At 38.1% G+C, this 25,479-nt stretch overlaps 3 protein-coding genes across 6 annotated transcripts in view; 1 reads left to right on the top strand and 2 right to left on the bottom strand.

The window, feature by feature from the left end:
* Window positions 1-6,824: 6,824 nt before the first annotated feature.
* drc10 (dynein regulatory complex subunit 10) lies at window positions 6,825-10,013 on the bottom strand (the record flags this gene model as incomplete). The annotated part of the gene is given in 5 exon segments (XM_014014421.1): window positions 6,825-7,179; window positions 7,393-7,464; window positions 7,532-7,744; window positions 7,846-8,465; window positions 9,926-10,013. Coding segments are annotated over 4 exon segments (1,246 nt in total), but the record flags the coding sequence as incomplete, so codon positions are not given.
* A 232-nt stretch (window positions 10,014-10,245) lies between these two features.
* tpcn1 (two pore segment channel 1) lies at window positions 10,246-22,355 on the top strand. Of its 3 annotated transcripts, none has more exons than XM_014014417.1 (26): window positions 10,246-10,360; window positions 12,869-13,002; window positions 13,692-13,868; window positions 14,819-14,932; window positions 15,219-15,349; window positions 15,681-15,769; window positions 15,862-15,896; window positions 16,041-16,099; window positions 16,228-16,327; window positions 16,422-16,538; window positions 16,621-16,745; window positions 16,840-16,888; window positions 16,979-17,042; window positions 17,848-17,892; window positions 17,974-18,030; window positions 18,122-18,175; window positions 18,292-18,364; window positions 18,490-18,597; window positions 18,687-18,848; window positions 18,980-19,095; window positions 20,872-20,918; window positions 20,996-21,064; window positions 21,141-21,237; window positions 21,313-21,470; window positions 21,555-21,635; window positions 21,730-22,355. In XM_014014417.1, exons 1-26 carry the CDS (start codon window positions 10,270-10,272, stop codon window positions 21,871-21,873), a joined length of 2,496 nt encoding a protein of 831 aa, XP_013869871.1. In that variant the 5' UTR covers window positions 10,246-10,269; the 3' UTR covers window positions 21,874-22,355. The 3 variants fall into 3 exon arrangements, with proteins under 3 accessions (XP_013869871.1, XP_013869870.1, XP_013869869.1); XM_014014416.1 differs by lacking the exon at window positions 10,246-10,360 and adding an exon at window positions 12,769-12,787 and having other exon boundaries at window positions 21,331-21,470; XM_014014415.1 differs by lacking the exon at window positions 10,246-10,360 and adding an exon at window positions 12,769-12,787.
* A 72-nt stretch (window positions 22,356-22,427) lies between these two features.
* Window positions 22,428-25,479, bottom strand: part of slc8b1 (solute carrier family 8 member B1) — an 11,939-nt gene continuing 8,887 nt past the window's right edge. For both annotated transcript variants that reach the window (XM_014014420.1, XM_014014419.1), the window contains 4 exons: window positions 24,441-24,594; window positions 24,271-24,351; window positions 24,129-24,193; window positions 22,428-24,043 (listed from right to left, as the gene is read on the bottom strand). In XM_014014420.1, the coding sequence (XP_013869874.1) occupies window positions 23,855-24,043; window positions 24,129-24,193; window positions 24,271-24,351; window positions 24,441-24,594 (489 nt within the window). In that variant the 3' untranslated portion in view covers window positions 22,428-23,854. The remainder of the gene's footprint in view (window positions 24,044-24,128; window positions 24,194-24,270; window positions 24,352-24,440; window positions 24,595-25,479) is intronic.

The following is a 25,479-nucleotide window of genomic DNA, read 5'->3' as shown; positions in this document are numbered from 1 at the left end:
GTCTGTCTGTCTGTCTGTCTGTCTGTCTGTCTGTCTGTCTGTCTGTCTGTCTGTCTGTCTGTCTGTCTGTAATAAAGTAGTCAATCTTTTTTTCTTTAAAGCATATTTTATTAGAACAAATCATAGCAAACTTAATAGTGAATACTGACAAAAATGTCTAGTAAACTATGTAAAAATGTTTTGGACCTTTTTAAAWATAAAATAGTCTTTTGGCCTTTTGCCGTTGACTGAAACAGACCTGAGAAAGGAACTGAATCATTTGAGCTGTTCCAACTGTGGTTTTTTCGACATCAGGAAGCATATTAGATTTCTGAATGTAAAACTGCTTTAAAGATTAAATGTTTTCACTAGAAAAGGAAAAGGCAATAACAAAATATCATTGAAAGATACCTAGAAGATGCTAAATATAGCTATACTTTATGTTTTTGGGTTCAGAGGGATTTTTCTTAACATATGCAGCACCTTCAGACGGGGAAACATTGTGTTTTGATTTCAGAGTGTGAGAGTTGAGATGAAGGTGACGTCATCATTTTGTCCAATCCGAAACAAGAATTGATCACCACCTCTTTTCAGAATAAAAGTTGTGATGTGTCTTTAATCTTAGATTTTAAGGCTTCCATACTTATTTCATAAAAAGATGTTTAGTAAAATTAATCTAAACTTCTCTTTCTGGATATGTTATGAAAAGTGTTTTATTTTTTGCTTGTTTAGATGTAAGTTTTACCACAGCATCTCCTGCCATGCTCCCTCTCCTCATCTCACTGCATCCTCGCTCAGAGATGCTGCCACTCGCGTACAAACATGTTTGCAAACAGCTCGAACATGAACCCCGCTGTGAGACAAACACAAACATCAATAAACAAACAAATCCGCTCGCGCGCACATGACACTCACTCGGCCTGCTGTCAGGGTCCCATTGTTTGCCACGGGCAGCGTTGTTTGGCTCATATTCAGTGCTTTTTCTGTGTTCTTGTCTCATTATTTATATATGGTGTCAGAGAGTCGCTGGCCTCACTGTCTGACAAGGCATTAGCATAAACACAACCTTCCTCTCAGTATCTGTTTTACATCCCGCTGTTGACCTTAAATTATGCATGTACAAATGTTTGTTACCTCTTTACCCGGGTGTGTGTGCAATCTAGGGTGAAAGGGGGGAAAAAAGGCTTTTGCAATTTTAACATATTGCAATAATCCAGATGTGAGTTTAGAAACAAAAGCAGAACTAAACTTTACGACCTGAAACCTCTTAAATGAATGAAAATCAAACAAAGTTGTCAACTCTAAAGACCTTCAGAGCTCATAAAAAGAAATTAGAAGAACGTCTTTGGCAACCAAAACATCAGGGAGACATTTTCTCTAAAAAAAAGTAATAAAATAAAATAAAAAACAACAAGAAGATCCTTCTGTCTGCTTTATGACAACAAAAGGAAGTTTCATTATCAGAAACTCCTGTCACCTGTGTGTTTCAGTGGAAAGTGCAGCTTTATTTGGCACCTGAATGTGATCAGACGTGCAATTTACGACTTCACATCTTCAACCTGTGTTTTTTCCTCCAAACATTAATCATGACACTATTAAAAGAGATCAGTKTTTATGTGGGATTCTGCAGAAAGTCATGAACAATTAGTATCTAACCTGATCTAGACACGTCTGAATGATCTCAGATTGGAGAAATAAAGCCTAGTTCTGATGAAAGTAAATGGCTCTTTCTTCTTTCAGTTGCTCCCTTCTGCAGGGACTATCATAGTGAGCACACTCACATGAAAGATTTGATTGTTTTACCCTGGACGTCCCTCCTGACACAACCTGGATTTGAACCTGCAGCCTCAGGATTATAAGCACTGACCACACTACTTTATCAATGAATGTGATGTTTGAACCCTGTGAACCACCTTATTGCTTTGTGCTCTGACATAATTCCTTTGTTTTCTGCAAGTGTTGCTCATAAACAACAATATAAGGATTAAAAGATGGGATGGGTTTATTTTCTGTCTGCACTGATTTTACACAGGATTAATCTGTTAATCTGCTTGATTTCTTCACATTGTCCCACAGGTAGGTGGGCTACCACAGAAACACGTTTGTTAAAAACTGACAGCATCCTTAACAAACTCCTCATACTAACTGTGAAGTGCAGTGGTGGAGTCAGTCATCTTGGGTTGGGTTTATTTGCAGCCACAGGAATTCTGTGGCCTGCAGTGATTGAGCTGAACTTCTCTGCAAACCAAAGTGTTCAAGAATCAAAGTGCCGGTCATTCATACAATAAATGACTCATGGGTCAAATTAGGCCGTTTGCAAAAAACAATGATCAAAAACTCAGCAGCAAATGCACAACAGATGTGTGTAAAAAGAAAAKAATCTGTTTAAATATCAGTTATTAATCCTGAATACCTTCTTAATAACACAATGTGCAAAAAATAAACAAATCAGAGTCATCGTTATTTTCACACAAGGCCACATTTTTTTCCTACTATTTGATGTATGGTTTTAAGATTAGTTTTTAATTTATCCAATGCTGAGAGCCTACAACAGAAATGTTTATGTATAAATAAAATGGGTTACATTAAAGTTAATGAATATGGATGTTACCTGTTTTATTTATTATTATTATTATTATTATTATTATTATTATTATTATTATTAATCTATGCATAGCATTAGTTTCAGCTAGACTCTGACCTTTTAATCTTTCTTTCCTTGTCCTCTTCAGCTGATAAAAGGTCTGTTCATRTTGACATGGGTGTGATACCTCCGTCTCCTCAGCCTCACACCTCCTGAAACAACACACTTTTATTCCATTAGTAATAATAAATTTAGTCTGTGTGCATCCCTTTCTTTAAAAATGGATAAAGCAGCATCTCTGCCTGTTGTTTTCCCCTTCATTGAGTTAAGGAGAAGCTCTTCTTTTCCATAAAATTCATTTGTGTGTGTGTGTGTGTGGGGTGGGGGGGGGGTCGTCATATTTCCATGTGATGCATTTCTCTGGTTCTGCTAATGTCAGCGTCACTGTTTTTAACACAGCCAGGAGTCATTGTGTAAAAATAACGGCACACAACATTTCCATTAAGTGGACAGAGGCCACCTTGACGTGTCTCTGTGTGGCGGCATCACATCACCGTGAACATAAAAACACATACCTACCATTCATGTGCTTCCAAATAATCCTCAGATAACAGAATATTTTTTGAACAAATTCGAGGCAAAAACTCAAAGAAGTCTTTGATTTTTTTTAGCAGTCTGCAGAAGATACTGAAGTTTTGACCAATGAAACATGGACTAAAATATCTCAAGTTCTATTTGGTGTCATCTTATTGCTTGTTGTTTTTGGTGTTGTTCAAATTTTCTGATTTTTTTAAGACAAGGTTATGAACAATCAAATATTCACAAAGTTTTATTCTGTTTAGATTAATAAAGCAACAACTAAAAATCAAAAAGGGTTGCTGCTTCTTATAATGAACCATGCAAACTCTATTTACAGTAAGTTGCTGTTAAATTTGCATTGTATGGTTGCATAAATACTGTAGAGTGTCTCTGTCAGTATTTACTAAATGTATACATATGAAAAGGCATATTTTAATATAAATGAACTCACTTAATAATCAATAGATGTTGATTAAAATATTTGTAAATTTTGATTTGTGTGCATGTGTTGCCTTGAACTTAAAAAGGATCTATTATCCCATAAACCTGCATTTTAATAAATAATTTTAGCTGCAACTTGTTGAAGTGCCAACACCTAAAACTATAGATTAGCCATGATGATACCTGTGTATCATCATCCTCATCATCATAAAACATTCTGTCATGATCTTATCAAAGAGAAACAGAAAAGTGTTAAATTAGACTGTATCACACATGATACCAATGAACACCTGAAGGACACACACACACACACACACACACACACACACACACACACACACAGAGAGAGAGAGAGACTTGTACAAGAAACTATTTTTCCTGGGCAATAAAAAAAACTGATCCTAATCTGCTTATCTTTTCTTCTGAAGTGTCCTCCAAAAAATAAAAGCTTTAGAGTTGGACCAGCTGCCAAGGTGACCAAGAACTTCTTCTCATATCCAAATCTGGGTACAAGGTGACCAAAGTTGCAAAAGTACAACTTGGCAGACGTACAAATGAACATAAAGAATCTAAAGTCCTGTTTAAAAAAAGGCTAAATTGAGTCAGTTCTAAAACTGAGAACCTATTTGGACTGTCAGGGTTTGATGAGTGACAGGTAATTGCTGAGTAACTGCACTTAAATTGGCTCATTTTGCAAATGTCTTGAAGTGAGATCTTTCTTTTTTTGAAGCCTCATTCTTGTCAAAGAACMGCCCATCACTCTTCAGGAGACTACCTCCTCTCCTCCCACAAGTGTCAATTCCAGCACAGCGGTTATTGAACCTGTAGATGACAGCAAACAGTGAGAAAGACAAAGAGCTCAAGCTCTCAGTCTGCTATTATTTAAATCATGCTGTTTACTCTGAAGTAATGACCAATGTTCTTCATCTACCAAAAGTGACTGAGATCCTTTCTGCTAACATTGACACTTTGAGTGCGGTGAGCGCTGAGGATTAAAACAGGGCTTTAGCTAAGCTTTTAGTTCTATAGCAGCTATTCTTTTAGGAGTGCAAGCTGCCTAGATTTACTGAAACGAATGGGATCACACTTTAGTGAGTCAAACTATGTTCTAAAACATTTTACTACAGCCACAGTCTCTGCAGCTCGGAGGTTTATTCCACCTCATTTTGTGTTGTGCATCCAACATGAGATTGAAAAATTGTCCAGGCTCCTGAAAGTGAAATAAAAGCTGATCGCAGTCACACACCATGTTTCCTCAACAGATTATTGTCTTGCTTCTCACCGTGTCTGAATCTGCTGCAGGCCCTCTGCTGTAAAATCATGCAATATATTTGCAAAAATATTCATTCACCAGCCAGGCTTAAGACATTGCCGTGTCAATGAGCAGCAATTGCTTCCTCACTCCAAATAGATTCTGCCAGCTACACACCCCAGTTGAGTATTTCTTTTCAGATTTTTTTTCTTGTTAGATGCTTTTTCTTTTACTGTGGAGGTGATGCAAAAATTGAGAGCATTACTCCAAGCACTCAACAGCTTGTCTAAAAATGAACTATTTGGTTTCACACTATAAAAACAGCTGATAGTTTGCAGGAAATGGAACAATAGAATACCTGGTTGTGAAGAAAAAATATAACCTGACAGAAAATTTTGTTATTGAACACATTTGGAAGCAGGGCTGGCAAAGCCTATGTTGATATATCCAGTGTAGGAGGCATTTTCACAATATATTGTTAAACTTCCATCTGCTTCAATCTCAAGCTTTAAAAGTGCCGATGAGAGTTGGATGAAGACATTCTGCTGCAGACAAATAACTATGTAAACAAAGTGGGAAGGAATACAAGGGGTTAAACATTATTTTTTTAAATCAACTTCAGTTTTTGAAAATTTTTAATAACCATTGCAGTTGTATTCAATAAATACTAAGCTAAAATCTCAATAAGCACAGGTGTTCCTCAAGGGTCTGTTTCAGTTGAAGGCTAAAGTAAAGATTTATTTTTGCATTTGTCTATTTGTTACTAGAATATCTAATGAGCAGCTAGATTAATTTAAAACAAAGAAAATCTCTGCTGAATAAATCCATCCATCCATCCATCCATCCATCCATCCATCCATCCATCCATCCATCCATCCATCCATCCATCCATCCATCCATNAAAACATTTTTTTATTTAATATTATTTTTCTTGTGTTTGAAGAGGACTTTGTGAGGACATTTGTGATCCAGAGGAAAGTTCAGAGGAACTCTGAGTTTAAAATATGAATAAAATCGTCAAGGAATAAGAATAATTTCTCAAAATGTGAGGTCTCAGCAAATTTCAACACTGCTAAAAAAGAAAGCATTGAGACAGTACACATATGCAAATATACTTGTCCAATATTGTACAAATGATCCATACTTAAACATAAAAACAAAATATTAAGATTATTTTAAACCATACATAAAAAAGAAGCTAATGGAGTAAAATGATTTGTTACTGATGTGAGTATAACACATCACACCTGCTTATTCATGCAATTATCTAAAAAAGCAATCCTATTTCAAAAGTGAAATACATGAAATCATGCAGATTGATGTCAGGCGGGAGCTTCTGTTAATGTTTACATAAACATTTTTTTTTWAAAAATCCAGAGATATTGTTGGAATGTAAAAGCCTTTTTAATAGCAGAGTTTTGAAGGCAGAGACCGTGGAGTCACTTTACGCCAAAAGTAAAAAGTGTGAGAGCAGAGGAGCATTAGAGAATGAAATTTCAGCTTTATTAAGAAATCATATCAGCCAAGAAAAGAAATGTGAGGCTGCAGTGAAACACAGTTTAAAAGCAAAACCAGTTAGAGTTGGGAAAAATGTGACCTCGAGTGATAAATCTGGACTGCCATGAAGCCAATAGATCTGCTGTATTTAATGGAACAAAACTTATAATTATGGCTTAATAAACCTAACGACTCTCTGAATGGCACTCAGACTTTGACACATGCTGCTGGCTAACTATACATTTTATTAAGAGATCCTTTCGTTTTCTGTGGATGAATTCGCAAAACTGCAGCAGTTGATTTATTCAGTTCCTGTTAAGAAACTGTAAGAAGGTTGAAGTGAAGAAGGGAGCTGCGCCGCCCCCTTGTGGACCAAAACAAAACATCCCAAACCATTCAGACCTCTCAGGCAGAGATCATGTTGGTGAAGAACCAGGAAGGTGAAATGTTATTTCTTCTTCTTGCTGATGCCCTTGCTGATGCCCTTGCTGATGCCCTTGCTGATGCCCTTGCTGATGCCCTTGCTGTTGCCCTTGCTGTTGCCCTTGCTGATGCTCTTGCTGATGCCCTTGCTATTGCTCTTTTTACTCTTCTTGCCCTTCTTACTTTCATCTTTATTCTTTAAGGCCTTGCGAACTCTGTAGGCTCTCCACMAGGCCTGAATAACAACAGCAGCATTGCTTTTCCTCTCCAACAGCCCGAGCTCCTCTTTTCTCGTTTCCTCTGCCAGACGCCACCTCTCCTGGATCTCGTTGCTCTGAACCTCCAGGAGAGAAAAGGATTCCTGCAGCATCGTCACGTCCTCCTGCTCGTTTTCATATTCCTTTTCAACCCCCTCCAACTCAGCCTGAGACAGGTGAGACAGTCTGTCAATCTGCTGCTCTTGTTGTGGAAAAACAACTGGAAGTACATCCTGCTTCCCTGTTATAATGTGGCTAGATTTCTGTGTTTTTAAGTCCTAAAAGTATTAAATAGAGCCTACATTTTTAATGGTTTTAAAATTCTGAAAATGACTTCAAACATTGTGATGAACTACTAACACCTTGCAAATAGTTTTTACCTGAAGTTTTTCCATGTCCTCATCGAATGTTTGAAGTAAGCTTTCAATTTCCCTCTCCAACATTTCATTTTCCTGTCAAACACAAACATAATTTACTACTAATGTAAAAATATACAGTGTTTAAAATGTGTAAATGTACCTTCTGGATAATCCTCTGTGTCTGCTGGTTTTCAGTCATCAAGTTGTTGAGCTGAGCGTTTCGTTGATCTGCTTCCTGGTTTAAACTGGTCAGCTTGGAGCTTAATTTAGGCTCATCCTGCTTTTCTAAGAAAGCTGATATTTCTTTTGCTCGTCTCTCAAGGAAGCCTAAATAATTTTGAAGATTTGCTATTGCGCCCTGTTTWTTAAAAATCTGCAGAAAAAAAGAAAAGCTGACACAGGTAAGGACAATTTACTAGCTTCGATCATGTGTCATAACAAACTCCTGTGGCRTGTTGCTGGTCACTGTCTCACCTCTTCCCCCAGTCGCTCCAGTTGTTTCACGGTTTTGTCAACATTTTTCTCCGTTGGAATGAAATCATGCAGAACTTTACCAGAGGATGAACGTGGTTGTCTTTGGAGGACCTTATGCTTGTTCTCATCAGGACCAGAAATCAGATTTTTTACTGTGTGATCATGAAACTTTTCCAGCATTTCAGTTAACATGGACTCACTCTCCCCTACTTCCACATTAAGTTCTGCTCTGAGGCCTGAAAGCACGACTGGATGGATTTTGAAATACCTGAGAGTATCTCTGACTGAGTTTTTCACATCTTTTTTGAGTTGAACCATTTTCCCCTTTTCTTTTTTGGTCTGTTTCTGTTGCTGACCTTCAAGCATCTCCAATCTTTCTGCTAACATCTGGTGTGTTTGAAGGGCCCTGCTCAAGTCCTGGTCCACAACATCAGACTTGCTGTAAAACTGGAGGATGGCAGGCAGAGACGCTGCAATTTTTACTTGACTGATGCAGTTTACCAAAACCCTTGAAATCCTTTCAGCCTCAGGAGAGAGCTGCTCCTCTGGTGACAAAGTTGCATCTTCTGACTGCATATTTTGAAATGTTGCTTCCTCTGCAGACATCCTGTCACACAGAACTGCATAAAAAAGTAAACAAACAAAAAAAGTTGTAAAATTATTGGTTGATGGGCAAATGTTTTTTTTATTGAACATAACGGCTCATCTGTACCCTATTGCAACTTTTTGCTGCTGACATAGTTCTTCTTTACATGGACATAAACAACTGCTGATCCTTTCAGTGCCGTGTGAAGCCAAAGTGGCATAAACACATGAAAGATTCTCTGTGTGTGTTTGTACAACGCACACAGAAATAACCCAGGAGCTATGGACATCTGAGAGTCTACTGGCTTTTGTGAGTGTTGTAAATATTGAAGTTCATGTGTTGCCAAGGGATCGCCTCTTTATGCTAAAAAAAAATTATAGCACAACTTTGATTTTCAATGTTACATTTGAAGAAACCGCAAGACTAAGAAAATTATGTCCACTGGACAAACAAGATTCAAGTTGAGAGGTTTGGGCATAATACACAATGTCACATTTGGAGAATACCACACATTATGATTATTAATGTGAGCTTGTTTTCAAGCCACGGGACCTGGGTAGATTGCATTCATTGACTCAGTAGTACTAAATTAGTAAAAGTAAAAATTAAAGTACTGAATTGGATCATGCAACAAAATATTAATTTCACTGCAGCGAATCTGTGATATTAGAATGGCAGAATGTTTAGCAATGATACAGTCCCTAGACCTCATCCCAACAAAAGACCTGGGCAAAACTGCAAACCTCAATCAACTGCAGCAACATAGTAAAGAAAGAATGGGCCACAATTTCTTCACAACATTGTGAAAGTTTCAGAAGGGCATATAGAAAAACAAACTGGTTACTGCCAATGGTAGTTTTACAGCAAACAGAACCAATTATTCGACTATTTCTCTTATCATCCACAATCTTTAACTTTTAAAGCCTTTCTTACTTTTGTCCAAGCAACATTTTTGACACTTAACAATATCTGAAAGCATTAATTGTATAAATTTGCATGGATTAAATTAAACTTTAAACTAAAAGACGTACCTGTTGTTTGATTCCGTTTAGTCTGCGTTTGTTTATTCGGTTGCTATGGCACCATGACGAGACAACAAATGGTGCCAAAACAACGGAAACACTTCTGCTCGTATATCGATGTTCACAGACAATAGATTAGACATATAAATAGAAAAAAATAGAAATAAAAGAAAAACGAATATTCAATAACACGGTATATTTAAATTAAAACTGCACGGGTTAAATCTTTTTATTTTGAAAATCACCCAGACTGCCGCAAATCGATTCAGTGTCGTGAGTTTGTTTTTAATATCAGCTCTTCAGAGGCGTCTGTGTTTTGTGCTAATAGCCCTGTACATGAAGAAGAAGAAGAGGCGTCTCTGGTGCTGTAATCCATGAATGACTGTAATTACTGGTTTTGTGGATTATTTAAGATGCAGACTTTTTGACGGTCTTCGTGTTAAAGAAAGCAGACACAGCTGTTGTTACTCACAGACAGACGCTGGTTCTGATGGGCTCAGACGGACAGCCTCGGCTTGTTAGCTTCTGAGCGACAGTTTCGAAMCTGTCGGCGAGAGAAATGTCTTGCGCGACAAAACAAAGTCTAAAACAGAAAAGTATTTTGTTTTTCTGTCCACTTAAATATTACAACTTAAAAGGGGCTAAATAGTATTAAAACGATTAGACTTAGTCAGCTGTCGWCATCAGCGCACAGTTGTTTGTGTTAGCTTAAAGTAGTTCTTCCACCGAGGATGCGCGAGCTGGTTTAGCCTGTGTGTCAATTAGATTAACTCCAGCTGAAAATCAAAGCAGGTTGGACTTTATTTATTTGAAAGTATGGAGTCTGACGACGATGTCCCTCTCATCCTAACGTGGGACGAAGCAAACAGTGGTCTGCTCAGCGAAGAGACAGAGAGAGGAGACCAAAGTAAGTCTGGAGCCTCTCTTACCCTCATTTCATCTGAAGCACAATTAATTCTTGTGAGAACGTGAACTGAACTGTCCTTTCTGCTTATTGTTTGTAGATTATACTACTTATTAAAGTCATGTGCACCAAATGAACTGTCAGCTGCTGAAATACAAAGCATTTCATTCTGTAAATATGCATAAGTAGAGATTTTAAACTTATTTATTATTATGCAGCTTTTTTTTACATCTTATATTTTGTCAGCTTCAGTTACTGCTAGCTTTTTAGATGAACAATTTTTGTCTGTTCTGTTTCTGAAACCACTTATCTAAAACATTATTTAAAATTAAAACACTCAAACTGATAGAATATCCAAATTGGCTAAAGATTATACCCACCTCTATAGCACCAAATACAACATACACATAACACATTTTCCCCATAGAATAAGCAGTTTTACTGGTCTTGTTCTAGCATTTACACACTGGAGTGTCTCTTGAGACTGGCTTGTTGATATTTATTTATTTAGTGTCAGGGCTAAGAAAGTTTCAAGCAGCGGATTATGTCTACCTTAAGATAGTAAGAGAATGTATTTATATAATTTAAGAAAGTTTATTGGAAAGGGACGAGGTCACCAGCCTCTTTAAAACTACTGTATCATTAAAAGCGTGACCTCTACGTGACAATTCTTTTGCCACAAAGGAAGGCTTGTCACTGAATTTATCTTTCCATGACAAATTGCATACTTTAGTACGGCTTTGAACGCAGAACTTCTAGTCTTCTGAAATGGAAATGAAGGCCAACTCACCACAGTTGCAGTAATGCAGTTGTGAGCCACCTGAAGTTGGCTCTGAGCTGCAAATATTCTGCACATCCAGGTCATGCAGCTTTAAAACACACAGTTCTGAAGTCCTACACGTGGGCAGCATGTGTAGGGTTCCTGCTACTTTTGTTTTGCTCATATATAAGCTACAGACTGTTTTGAGAGAGAAACTGCTCGTTCAGCAGACCGTGCCCCCCTTCGGCCCCTCCCAGGGGCACATGGACAGTGTGTGTGTTGTATCTGCAGGCTGTGTGTACTGAATCACTCCCTCAAGATCCGGGGGTGAACAGGAAGAAATGAGCAGTATCCTTTTTTTCTTCTTCTTCTTCCCTTTGAGAACATTTGTGGGAGTGGTGTACAAGCGGACAGAGTCAAACTCTTGTTGCCGGTTGTTTTTTTGGCACCTTCTGGAATGAGAGGAACTTTGAATCTGGATGCAGAGGGGAAAAAAGACGGTGTTTTATCGCCTTCATGACAAGTCACATGTCTGGGTGAAAGCAAGGAGTTTGATTTTTACGACTGCAAAACTGTATTGAGTTATTTTTTTACTGGGACTCATGACTGTGGAGTCTGTTTGTGTCTCTGTGAACCTGACCTCATCGCATTATCTGTTGGGAGCTCCAAACATGTTATTGTTCTCCAACAAATGGGTGATTTCAGAGGCACAAGGCTGACTTGTGTCAGGACTACAGGCAGGCTGCTCGGCGCGAATTTGATCTTAACGTCTATCTTCTGCCGTCATTTTGGATTGTAAACGTCTGTGGCTGCCTCACTCAGACTTGTACGCCTACTTTAGGTTTGATTGTGTGGAGCTGAGTGCCTGAAGCTGAATCATGTAGCTTGCAGTATGTGGGATGAGAAGCCAGTTAAACTGGTAAAATGTGCAGAAAGTTGCAGGGAAGAACTGATTAATGAGAACTTAATTATTTAAAAGGTGGTCTGAAGAAAAAAAATCAGATTTGATTTTGTTGTGTTTTACTTTTGACTCAGTTAAAGACTTTGTGTCATTTATGTTTGTGTTGCTGGATTAATTCCTCTTCTGGTGTTTCTGTATCCTGTCTGTAGCAGGAAGGAAGCATAAAAGACATAACATCAGTGCAAACGCAGCTGTCTGTGCTTGTTTCAGAGTTAAGTTTAACGTTCACAGTACAGCTGAGGCTTATTTTACTGTGTAAGAGCTCTTCAGCTGTTCCTGATAACTGTTTATTTATTTATTTATTGTTAAAGAAGTACTGGCCTTTCTAAGCGTGTTGATGTCTCCAGCATTCATTTGACCACTGAGACATTTCTGCATCTGTCGAGGATCTCGTCTGGACCACACTTGTGACTGTTTCCGGTGTTTCCTTCAGCCTTCAGTGGGATGTTTGGCCATCTCTGTCTCCAGATGTGTGCAAAGGCTTGAACAAGACTAGTGTACTGTGAAAGACACACACACGTGTGCTGGCGGCGTGGATGCCAGGGACCTTGATATTTCACACAGCTGAGTGAGGCACACTGAACAATTCCAGGCTGATCAATGGAGACCTTACACGGACAGGCAGCTGGTTTCCACGATGATCAGTCTTTTAATGAGATTCCAGCTGTGATTTCCTCCTATAACTTACAGTTTGAACTAGACTGCGTTGGTAGGCACAAACCCTGCTTTCGTGTGTTTTTGTTGACCTAAATAAATAGTTGTAAGTTTTTTTTTTGTTTGTTTTTTTTAGATGGAGGAGGGAATTTTGACCTTGTGAACAATGCTGTGGTTTCAACTCCAGGACCACAAAACAGCAGAAACCAAAATGTCTCAATGAGGCAAAGCTGGGAGATGAACTACCAAGAAGCAGCCATATACCTGCAGGTACAAATGGCTCTGTGGCCACAGCTAGTTAGAGTTTACACTCATTCACATGCTCATAAAATAAACACTTTATAGCTTCCACAYTATATTCAGTGGCAGATTTAGGATTTTTCTGAGTAAGGGGTCATAGAGGGGCCAAGTATTTGTTCAGCATCCTTGCACACAAATCCTTGGTTTTGGTAAGGTGTGTATATTTAATCAGTCACACGTTTAAAAACTTGTAATTTAAATAAAGCTTGCAAAGTAAATTCTCCTTACCAATTTTACATGAATTTTTATAATCTACATAGATAAAATACTCTTAAGCACACAGCATGTGAGAATCCAGTCATCATTTGTGAGTTGAAAGACTTTTTCTGCAGGATTGTTCAATTTTTAAAAACAGAAAAAACTTCTGTCAGCTTCATTCAAGCTGAATATTTCTATTGGTCTCATTAGCGCCTCTAGTGTTTGGACATGGAACTGCACACAGCATCATCGTCCTTGGGCAAAGGACAGATGAGTGACAGGACAGGGGCACTTCAGGGGGCCAATCATATTTCAGCAGGGGCTGATGCCCCTGTGGCCCCGCCCCTAGAACCGCCCCTGACTATATTGTTCAGAAGTTTTCCTTTAAGGCTGAAAAAAAGCAAATGTAGCTGCTGGCTCAGTACAGAGATGTTAAATGCGTGCTGTGATTGAATTTACAGGAAGGAGAGAACAACGATAAGTTCTTCACTCACCCTCGAAACCCGAAAGCTCTGGCAGCGTACCTGTTTGTCCACAACCACGTGTTCTACGTGATGGAGCTGTTCACGGGCCTGCTGCTGCTGCTGCTGTCGCTGTGCGAGGCTCCCGCCGTCCCCTCGCTGCGCCTGGACATTTACGTAAATCAGCATAAACTGCCTCCTTTGTCAAAGTGTTTTAAAGTTTGTTTGAGGTGAGAGGAGAAGAGAAAGGCGGCTGAGTTTAAAAGAAGTTTGTAGAAGTGGCAAAGAGCCCGCATGGAGCTGCATTCTGAACTGATTTACTGAAGGGTTGGAAACTCAAGTCACCCTTTTCATTCTATCCCACTTCATTTTCTGATTAGCTAAAAGAGATTCAAAGATAATCTATAGAAATATAATTTGTCATGGAATTACTGCAATTGCAGTTTTGCAATATATTTTATACTGGGCACCTGAAGCTCAAAACAGGAGTCAACAGCAAAATAAGCTGTTTGGCAGAGAGCGTTTAGTAAATTTTTCATATGTGCAACCCAAATACTCAGTTCTACTGCTTATCCAACAAAAGCATGTTCCTTACAAATGTGGCACCATTTAAAATGGAAATTATCAGGATTTCCAACAGTAGGGTTGGGCAATATTGGCAAAAAAGTTCATGATTAATTGTGGTATTTAGCTGATAATGATTAATTTGACAATTAATCCCCTGGAGTCCCTGGACACTCCTATGTCCTAGTTACGCGACCAATTTAGCGGGAAATTTTTGCTCTTCATAAAAATCTGTTCCAAATTGTGTCAAAATTACAGACTTCAGGCTATACATCAATTTTTAAATTGTGTTGATAGATAAATAAATTACAGAACTTTTTATTTTAATGTTGATCATATTTGAAGCGGAGAGGAGCACTGATCCTGGTGTCATTAATCATATTAAACAAGTGCCAAAAAAATTGATTGTTTTTCTGACAATTAATTGCACACAATACGATTATGCCCAGCCCTATCCAACATTATACCAAGAAGAAGAAACATTGTTACAACAAAGAAATAATCTATCAAAGTTCTTTATTTTTTGTGCTAAGTTGCTTTGTAAATATTTTTTACCTCTACAGTTTCATGCTACTCTGGAGCTGCTGGCGTTGCTTACGGTGGCTTTTGAACTATGCATGAAACTGCGATGGTTAGGCTTCCACACCTTCATTCGGCACAAGAGGACGATGGTGAAGGTAAACTACTTTATTTTGTTCAGTAACCATTGAACGCCTTCGTTGCATTTTTTTAGTGGTTAAATATATTTTTAATTGCGTACTTTTAGTTTTTTTTTAATGTTTTATTTTTGCAGCACTTTGAGATTGAAAATTGTAAAGTGCAATACAAATTTAATTTTATTATTATTATTATTATTATTATTATTATTATTATTATTATATGAGACACAGTCTTCCTGCTTGTCTGGAATAAGGCTTGTAGTAAAATCCTTTTTGCTTGTTTTTCTCTCTTGTCCTTGCACAGACGTGTGTGTTGCTGCTGCAGTTTGTGGAGGCCATCGTGGTTCTGATCAGACAAACGTCTCATGTTCGAGTGACCAGAGCTCTCAGACCAATATTCCTGGTGGACTGTAGATACTGTGGTGCTGTGCGCAGGTGCATGGTGATCAAAACACACAGATAATTGCAGTCATGTAAAAGCCAGGGCTACAAAAACAGAAGTTGCAGTTTTCTTAATTTGCTTTATTTTTAAATTTAGCCTTTATCAGGTATTTCAGTTTTAAATAAAAGGTCTATGGTGCAGCTGTATAATAATTAGTATTTTACAGTTGTGCATATTAAATCATTTGAAAGAGTAAGGGTTTTACTGACTTCCATAAATCAATGGATCTTTTAAACATTAAATTTACTTGACCATTRTTTAGTTTGCAACGTGGTTTCCCATTAGATGCAGTTCTTATTAACAAAGTGTCTTTCATCCAATCAGGAACTTGCGTCAGATCTTCCAGTCCCTCCCGTCTTTTATTGACATCCTCCTGCTGCTACTTTTCTTCATGGTTATATTTGCTATTTTAGGTAAAAATGTTAATTTGTTCATTTTGAACACAAGTTTTTTCATTAAGAACTTTATTTTGTTGCTGTAACTTCGTGTGTTTGGTCTGCTTCAGGTTTCTGTCTGTTCTCCACAAACACGGCTGACCCGGTAYGTTGAGTCTTTAGTCGACCTGATAACAGCTTGTGTATATTACAGTATGCATGTGTAGGAGGAGTCTTGGGTGGATCCTCTACTTGTGCCACTGTTTTATTTGTTTAGATGTCCTTGTTTAAACGTGTCCTCTCACCGCAGTACTTCAACAGTCTGGAGAACAGCCTCGTCAGCTTGTTTGTGCTGCTGACCACAGCAAAGTAAGCAACACGCATGATACTGTTGAGTTATTTCCAGCCAGGAGTTTCYTACTTTTTTCTCTCCATAAGTGTTTTTTTTTTTTTTTATATATCGTGACTCATTAATCTCCTGCTTCTCGTTCTTGCAGTTTCCCTGATGTGATGATGCCAGCATACTCCAAGAACCGCTGGTCWTGTGTTTTCTTCATAGTTTACCTCTCCATAGAGCTCTACTTCATCATGAACCTGGTGCGAATGTTTGCTTCTCACCACTTCTAAAATACTTTTTAAAGTGGATATAATGTAGTTATACTCACTTCTACACTGTCGYAATCCTGTCCAGCTCCTGGCAGTGGTGTTTGATACGTTCAATGACGTCGAGAAGATGAAGTTTAAATCTCTTTTGCTGCACAAACGCTCGGCTATTGACCACGCCTTTCAGCTGTTAGTTAGTAGACAGGTATGCGCGTAGTTATTGCTGCAAGTTGTTTATTTCTATGGTGCTTTCACGTTTAACTGTGCTGCTGTTAATTTCTCTCCAGAGGCCAACGGGCGTGTCTCTAAAACAGTTTGATGGTCTGATGCATTTTTACAGACCACGGATGTCCGCGAGAGACCGCTTCCTCACATTTAAAGCTCTGAATACATCAGGAGCTCAGATGCTCAGGTAGCTGTCTGGTTATTTTTTTAATTAAAATCAAGCTTTTAAAAGCATTATATTTGCATTTGTTACAACTGATTAAGGTGTTGGTCTGTTTCAGTCTTCAGGACTTCTATAAGTTTTATGAGGTCACTGGCCTTAAATGGAAGGTAATTAGTTTTTAGTTTTACTATGTTGCAATAGTTTTTAATGTTGTGGCAGACTGTCACATACATGTACTGTAAACGTGTGTTGTTTAGGCACGACGAAGCGGAGAACACTGGTTTGATGAGCTTCCGCACACAGCCTTCCTCATTTTTAAGGGCAAGTTCTGCTTTTTTATTTTTGTATTTATTTTGCTTTTTGCACAAATCAAAACTCTTTAAATCAGGGTGGGATAACTTCAAGCCCATTTTCACTAAATGTTGTCTGATAAAATGTTCATCTTTTCCCCTCCTATTAAATCAGTCTCACACTATTCAATATAGAAACAACCTTCTAATGCCAAAATGAGTGACTTGTTTGAGTAAGACAGCTGAGATGACCTGGATTTTCAAAATAATATCTATAACAATGTATATTTAATAATATAGTTATCTGTAGAAAATAATAGAAATGAATGGAAGCGGTGGTCATAGTTAGAGAAGATAGAAAAATAATGATAAAAACCTTTGTTTAAGATGTCACACAGATGATAGTTTAAACAACACATCATTTTAGATCAAAACACAGAACATGTTTAATAGAAAAGTAATAGAAAAATCTCTCAGCTGTCTAAAAAAAACTAATGAAAGCAGCTGCATTTTTAACTCGTCTCTACTTTCACAAAACAAATGTCACACAGACGTCTGTGGGAACACCTTGTTTTCATGTTTGCAAAATAGTTTTTTCTTTGTTATAAAATAGCAGCAGTTTGACACAAAGTTTTGAGTTTTTTTTGAAGAGGAGACAATCCTGGAGATCTGATCATCAGCAGATTCTCTTGTCTCTGTTTTGTTTGCAAACTCTTTTTAATTGAGTTTAGTTTCAGTTAAAACTTTTTCACCTTTAATAAAGCACCAAAATTGGCAGTTTTTTGTTGGCAGAAAGTAAATCTTTAAATTATTTATGCTCTTTTTGTTTTAAACAGGCATCCACCTGCTTGTGAAGTCAAAAGGCTTYCAGTACGCCATGTGTGAGTGTTACTAATGTTCTCCCAGCTTTCCTCACAGTCAACAGTTATTTCAGKTCTCTTAACGTTTCATTGTGACTGCAGATGTGGTTGTGGCCATCAACGGTGTTTGGATCCTTGTGGAGACATACACACTGGAGAGTAAGATGTTTTCCATTAACACACACGCACGCACACACACAACAGATGAAATGTGTTAAACTCTGCACTGATCTCTTACCATCCTCTTCAGGGGGATATTCGTGGTCCCARTTTGTTCCCTGGAGTTACATTGTTTTCTTGACAAGTGAGTAAAGAACTGCCTTACTCTTCACACAGAAAATGAAATTATTTCAGTTGTTAGTTAAATCTGTTTGTTGTTTTTGCTGGGATTAATTCTGCCTCTGCTTCTTTAACTTATAGTTTATGGTGTAGAAGTATTATTGAAAGTAACCGGTTTGGGGCCAATTGCTTATTTCCGATCCGGGTGGAATCTGTGAGTAAAACCTCCTTTTTAATAAAAAACAAAACAAACACATGCTTAATGTATGTTTCGATTCTGCACTGATTCTTGATTCTGTGTGTTTTCTGGTAACTTTCACTTTGCTTCCGTTCGTCCAGGTTTGATTTCTCTGTGACTGTGTTCGCCTTCCTCGGCCTGATTGCTCTTGCCTTCAACATGGAGCCTTTCTACTTCATCGTGGTTCTCAGACCTCTCCAGCTGCTACGGTGTGCTTTGCTCTTTTTTTTCCTTACTCAAAATACAAATGTACATTTTATTTCTTCTTTAAACCTTTTACTGTTTTGACTCTTGACAGGTTATTTAAGATAAAGCAGAGGTACCGTAACGTGTTGGACACCATGTTTGAGCTCTTCCCCAGGATGGCGAGTCTGGGGCTGACGTTAATCATCTTTTATTACTCCTTTGCCATCGTGGGCATGGAGTTCTTCGCAGATGTCGTTTACCCCAACTGCTGCAAGTGAGTCACTTGTCCAAATTCCTCACATTTCCTTCTTTAACATGCATACACAGTCCGTGTGTTGTGCAACGCTTTGAGACAATTATGTGATAATAATTTAAATTAAATTGTCAAACTTCATTTCTTCTTAGCACCAGCACAGTGGCAAACTCCTACAGGCAGATTAATGTCACTGAAGGCAACAGAACCGTCACGGAAGAAGGCTACTATTATCTTAATAACTTCAACAACATCCTCAGCAGCTTCGGTAATTTATTTATTTGTTTGTTTTTTAACAGAATAAGACTTTCTATACTGTGCAAAAGTCTTGAGATTCACCTCAGTTCCCTGTATTTATAGACCACTTCTACCCACTGCAGTAAGACTGTGGCACTAAGTATTACATTCATCAGTGTTGTATAAAGTACCTCAACATGATACTTGAGGTAAAGGTACAAGTATCTTTTCATAAAAATACTTTGGTAAAAGTTAAAGTCTTCTATAAGAATATTACTTGAGTAAAAGTCTTAAAGTATCTGATATTTCTTGTACTTAAGTATCAAAAGTAAATTTCTGACACAAAATCTACTTAAGTATTAATGTTGTCTACACGTGAGACAATGTAGCAACAAAACATTACATTTCCAWAGAGCCAGGAAAAATTCAGGTTTAAGTTCATTTAAAAGAAAAACAGAGTTGTAAAGTAACTAAGTACAAATACTTTGTTACTGTACTTAAGTAGAATTTTTGGGTATCTGTACTTGAGTAATTATTTTTCAGCCTACTTTTTACTTTCACTTCTTACATTTTCACACAATTATCTGTTCTTTCTACTCCTTACATTTAAAAAAAAAAAAGGGGGCAAGAATTAGAAAGTTGTTACTTTTATTTCATTTTCGCTTGTTTTTATTCCAGCTTGTTGTTGTAAAAAATAAAATCTATCCATGTAAATTGWGCCTCCTAGATAGAGTGAATTTAACTGTGGTTGAATGAGAARTATAAATATATAAAATTCTGATACCGTATYAGTTTGTACACGAAAAAGTCATGTCACTCCAGCAGGACATGATCATTAAAATAAAAGGACTGTACTTAAGAAGTTTTTGTATTTACTGAATTATATTTTTGCATTTGGCCGCAGCCCTCAGATAGATTTTCATTTTGGGGAAAAGGTTTGGTCAGCCTTGATACATGTATATAAACTGAAACGGCTAGACTAGTGCATCCTAAATTTAACATAAAATATTTTAATACAACACAGTCATGTCTGCATTTTTTTAGGGAGGTCACCTCCTAATAAATGCCCTTACAGAAAATCTAACTGCTCATTTTAAATCAATACTGTTATGGCAATATTTATTTAACAAAGACAGAAATACGTGGTCCAAGAATGAAGGTACTCCGTGAGATGATCAGCTGAGTTTTATTGCAACAACAGGAAACACAGACAACAACCTGGCCTGTCTCTGTGCCTCTGCTTCTCTCTGTCACTGTCTCTCCACTCTACTGTTATACACTGTGTCTCGAGAGGCCTCATATATATATTAACAAACACCATTCTCTCATCTTAGCAAGATTTGATACAAGGTCAATGGAAAACACAAAGTTAAACACAAGTGATATCTAAGAATGACTGTTGTTAGCAGATCTTGTTCTGACTTTAATCATTCTATCTGCAGATGAACTTCATGTCATGAAAAACCTAGGTCATTAAAGGATGTCATGAATAACTAGCTTAAACATAAAAGTATTAGTTCTACCACAAATACTTTTACTTTTAATACTTAAGTACAAAAAATATCAAATACTTTAAGACTTTTACTCAAGTAATATTCCTAAAGGAGACTTTAACTTTTACCAAAGTAAATATCACTTTGTGGTACTTTATACAACACTGAAGAAAAACAAGAAAATGAATCGTTGGATGCAACGTATAAAAACATCCCAAACAGTGAATTATGCTGTTTTCTGTTCCTTTCWTAAGATTTGAAAGAAATGCTCATGCTGAGTGAATAAACTTGTCATATTTTCATTTAATCTTCAGTGACTCTGTTTGAGTTGACTGTGGTCAACAACTGGTACATCACCATGGTAAGATTCATGTGTTGCAGTTTTACTGATGATCAGCGGGTGTTGCTGTTTGACCGCCATGTTTTCTCTCCCACCAGGAAGGAGTGACGTCCATGACGAGCCACTGGAGTCGTCTGTACTTCATGACTTTTTACATTGTCACCATGGTGAGGCTGCATGCAACTTTGAGTCTAGATTAACACGATTTGTCGTGTGTGAGTGTGATCAAACRTGTGTTTCCAGGTGGTGATGACCATCATTGTGGCTTTTATCCTGGATGCGTTTGTGTTTCGCATGAACTACAGCCGCAAGAACAGGGAAATCGTCGATAATCCAGGGGGTACGTACTAGCTGAGATTAGACAATAAGTAGCAGTTTCTCCTGCTGTCAGTCAGCCGTCACAGCCGGTGTAAAGTATCTGAATGTGCTGCAGATGAGAATGGGATCGTGTTTGAAGTAGAAGTGAGACGAGACGAAACTCTGGCCACTCTTGAGCTGTACAGACRGATGTCCCCGGGGCTGTCCTCCATCAGCTCACTTGTAGGAGTCCTACAATCTATGGACAAGAGTGGGGTGAGGACATACGCTGAACGTTTCCTCTCCCGCTTTGCAAACAGACTTTCATTCCTGTTAACAGTCTCTCTTTCCTGTGGACAGCACACGTCTCTGATGTACCTCGGCCGCAGGTCGAGAACAAAAAGTGACCTCAGTATGAAAATGTACGAAGAAGAGATGCAGGTGAGAAACTGAAGATGTTGTTTTGTGTCAAAATGGCAGTTGGACTTTTGTTTCATGTCTTTTTTTTTTTGTTGTTGTTGTTTTTTCCTCCCAGGAGTGGTACGCAGAATATTCAATCAACAACCTGTCTGAACTGGAACACAGCCTGAGACCGATGGGCGACAGTCCCGCCTCAGACTCTTATCCTCTCTCAGAGCCTCAGCTGAACTCACTGACTGAAGAGCACAGCATTAACTAACAGTTTGTAAGCTGTACAGATGCATCATCTTAAGAGATGAAACACAAGCACTTCCACTTCCCCTGACACTTATAATCGTCAGTAGGGGGAAAGAAAAATAATAATCTGGAGAGAAATGGGTTTGTGCAGTCTCTGGGAGTGTTGAATGTCACCTGCTGTTGGGCCTTTTGAAGGATTGCAGCACAAGCTAACAGAAAGCCTCTACTACCACAGTCTCTTGTGTATTTACAGTACTGGAGGGCTTGTGTATTCTGTTGTAATTTATGTATTTAAACCTGATGCCTTAGTTTAACTGCTTACATGACCAGTATTAACAAAAATAATACTTTACTACGATAAGAACAGAAGGATAAACACTCCTTTTAGCTCAGTCCCACAAATGACTGTAAAGTTTCCCCCAACAGTCCAACTATTTTCTATAACTTCTCATTCCATAATGAACTTCAAGTAAGAGATTTTAATAAACTATTCTAATAGTCAAATGCATGACTTTGTTGTTTTTGTACCATAAAACTGCTGATTATACATTTAAAATAGGAAAACTTCTTTCCAAGTTCTCATAAGCAGCTTTATTTAAAGTCAGACATTTTGGATTTACAGTACATTCATATTTTTTTATTGCATTTTTACATTATTTGTTGTCTGGACTCAGTCCAGATCCAGTGATGGGAATAAGCTGAGTAAAGGCACAGTTTGGTTGTTTCAGTTCTCCCTGAGCAGACAACTGCTTCTCATTGACTATAGATACTATGCCACTTTTTTTTTCTTTTTATAAAGCACTTCAAAACAGCAACACAGCCAAACAAAGTGCTGTACAATAAAACAAGCAGAGGACGGGGTAAATTACATCAATATATAGAGGTAAAAACTAAAACCATGAGAACTAGAATGACGAAAAACAAATTAAAATCACCTCACACTGGGTCGAAGGCCAGGGAAGAAAAGTGCAGTTTTTAAGACTCGCCGACATGCAGCGGAAAACCATYCCAGAGTTTTGGGCCTACAACAGAGAAGGCTCTGATCTGCTGACCTCAGAGAGCTGTGGTACATACGGCTGCAGCAGCTCAGAGGTACAAGAGAGGGTCGAACTGYTGAGAGACTTAAACATACAAATGTTCCTGAGTTGCACCATTTAGAGAGTTAAGAGTCCACCAACTCAAAAGGCTTCTCAATACAACAATCATGATTTTTAAAACCTCCAGTAATTAAAACTTTGTCATAACTTCAAACAAAAGTCACTTAAAAAGTCATTTTTAATACTTTGGAGAATGACCCAGTTAAAAAAGGCTCAGTTCAAAGTTGGAGTAAGAGACAGGGATGGAAAACTGTTTATAAAGTTAGATATTTTTAAATGGATGCTAATCTTTCGGCACAACCTGAGAACAGCAGGAAATTAAAAACAGTCAAGTGGATATAATTCTGCCCAAGTGCTGGACTGACTGAGACATCCAGGCTTCTGTTATGCAGAGGAAGTCCAACTCAAAGTTGGTGTGAAACAAAAGTTCCTCCAAATAAAAGTCCCGATTAGCTTACCGACGCGACATTCACCATAAAACCAACAGAAGTGGYGAGGGAGGCGCACCTCTCCAGCGCCACCGCAAAGATAAACTCTACTGATCCAAACCAACAACCGGTAACAGACGAGCATCAGCAGAGTCCCGGAAATGCCACGAAACAAACAGGTGAGGATCAGATCCATGCAGACTGCGGGACACACTGGTAATGAACTGAGCAGGCCTTGCAGCAAACTGACAAAATGTTTGACGATCGTACGTCAAATGTGAGTTAAAAATCTGTAAAACAGGTGGCACAAGTCTTCAACGCCATCTGAACACGTCACAGTCAAAGCAGCTAACTGCAGGATGGTTGCTGAAAGCAGCAAAGCATCATTAATGCTTGGAACAGTGCAATAAGAGGTGCGGATCATATTCATCACAGTGTGAGATTATTATCCAGACTGGCTGAAAGTCCTGGGGTCGGGTCAGGTGTGGATTATGTGAAACTCGGCCAGAAGAGCGATGATGAGGAAGATGAGGTAGAACACGAGGAGAAAGATCCCATGTTTCCTACTCAGGTGGAACCGATTCAGGGGAATGATGACAAAAGACAGGACCAAGGACAAACCCAGGGCTCCWGCAAGGATCCACGTCAGCAGTCCTTCTGTTGCAAACTGAGAAAAAAAAAAAACCATCATCATCATCATCATCCAACTCAAAACAGTCTCATAAACGTGTCTYGGGGTGTTGGAGGATTACCCGAACATCAACTTTTGTTTTAATCATCTGCATTAGACATCCCAGACCCACTCCTATCAGCATGTCTGAGAGAAATACAGTCAAGGTCTTCTTCAGCACAGACACGTTGCTTTTTTACACAGACGTGAAACARAAAGGATACTGAAGATGATTCCTCCAAAGCAGGCAGAAATGGCCATCCGCGGGTAACCCTGACGAGCGATGGTGATGTCAGAGAAGCAGTCTGACAAAAGAGAAATGTCGTACCGTTCACTGGGGATTTACAAATTCGTTGGAGAAGATCTGACTTTTTTTTTTTTGWTTCTCAATTACCTCCAATGCTGTTGCCCCAGGCCAAAAGAGTCAGACCCAGGACCGTGTTGCTGAGACTCAGCACCACACCGAGCATGTGCAGAAGACTGACCACCTCCGAGGCTGCTGCGCTGATCAACACCGCACTCACCACAAAGCCCAGGAGGGCAAAGAGCTGAGGAGGGGATAATATGACAGCAGAACTACATCATTAACACAGCCTGAATAAAATGATGCAAACATACAGTAACAATGAGAAAAAAGCAAAATATACAGAAAACCGACTTAATAACAAAACGCTTTACAATCAAATCTGCAGTGGATAAAAACGAGGCTCCTATTTTCAGCAGTCCTCTATTTTGTTTAAATCATCAAAATGGTAACATTTGGGACAACAAATGTACAGTATATTGAACTAGAGAAATTGCATTTCCTTCGAAAATGCAAGTGTCAATGCCTGTTGCTGAAAACGTAAGCTGAAGGCTGCAGAAGAAGCTGAAATTGAGCTGAATTAGTAAAAGAATTATTATAATTAAAATTTGAAAAGYTGAAAAAAGCAAAAAAATGCAGAAAAACAGCAAAAAGGACCAAACTATAGCTGAATTACCATAAAAAGCTAAAAGCTAAAGGCTAAAATAGCTGAATATTGCAGAAAGCAACTCTAAAAAGCATAAATAACTCAAATTTGCAGAAAGAAGCACAAAGAGGCAAAAATGCAGAAAAGGCATAAAAATAGCAAAAAGAAGCAGAAATATAGCTGAATTAGCATAAAAAAGCTAAAATCTAAAGGCTAAAATATCTGAATAATACATAAAGCAACTGTAAAAAACAAAGAACTATAATTAGTAGAAAGAAGCATGAAAAAGTAAAAAATAAGCAGAAAAAGCAGAGAAATAGCAAAAGGAAGCAGAACTATAGCTGAAATAGCATAAAAAGCTAAATGCTAAAATAGCTGAATATAGCAGAAAGCAAATGTAAGAATCATAAATAAGTCCAATTAGCAGAAAGAAGCACAAAAAAGTAAAAAAGCAGAAGAATATTAGAAGGAAGAAGAATTTTA

This window comes from Austrofundulus limnaeus, unplaced genomic scaffold, assembly GCF_001266775.1.
Source record: "Austrofundulus limnaeus strain Quisiro unplaced genomic scaffold, Austrofundulus_limnaeus-1.0 Scaffold114, whole genome shotgun sequence".
NCBI classification, from domain to species: Eukaryota; Metazoa; Chordata; class Actinopteri; order Cyprinodontiformes; family Rivulidae; genus Austrofundulus; species Austrofundulus limnaeus.
Note: the sequence above shows the minus strand (reverse complement) of the source record. Positions and strands in the feature narration are given on the sequence as shown.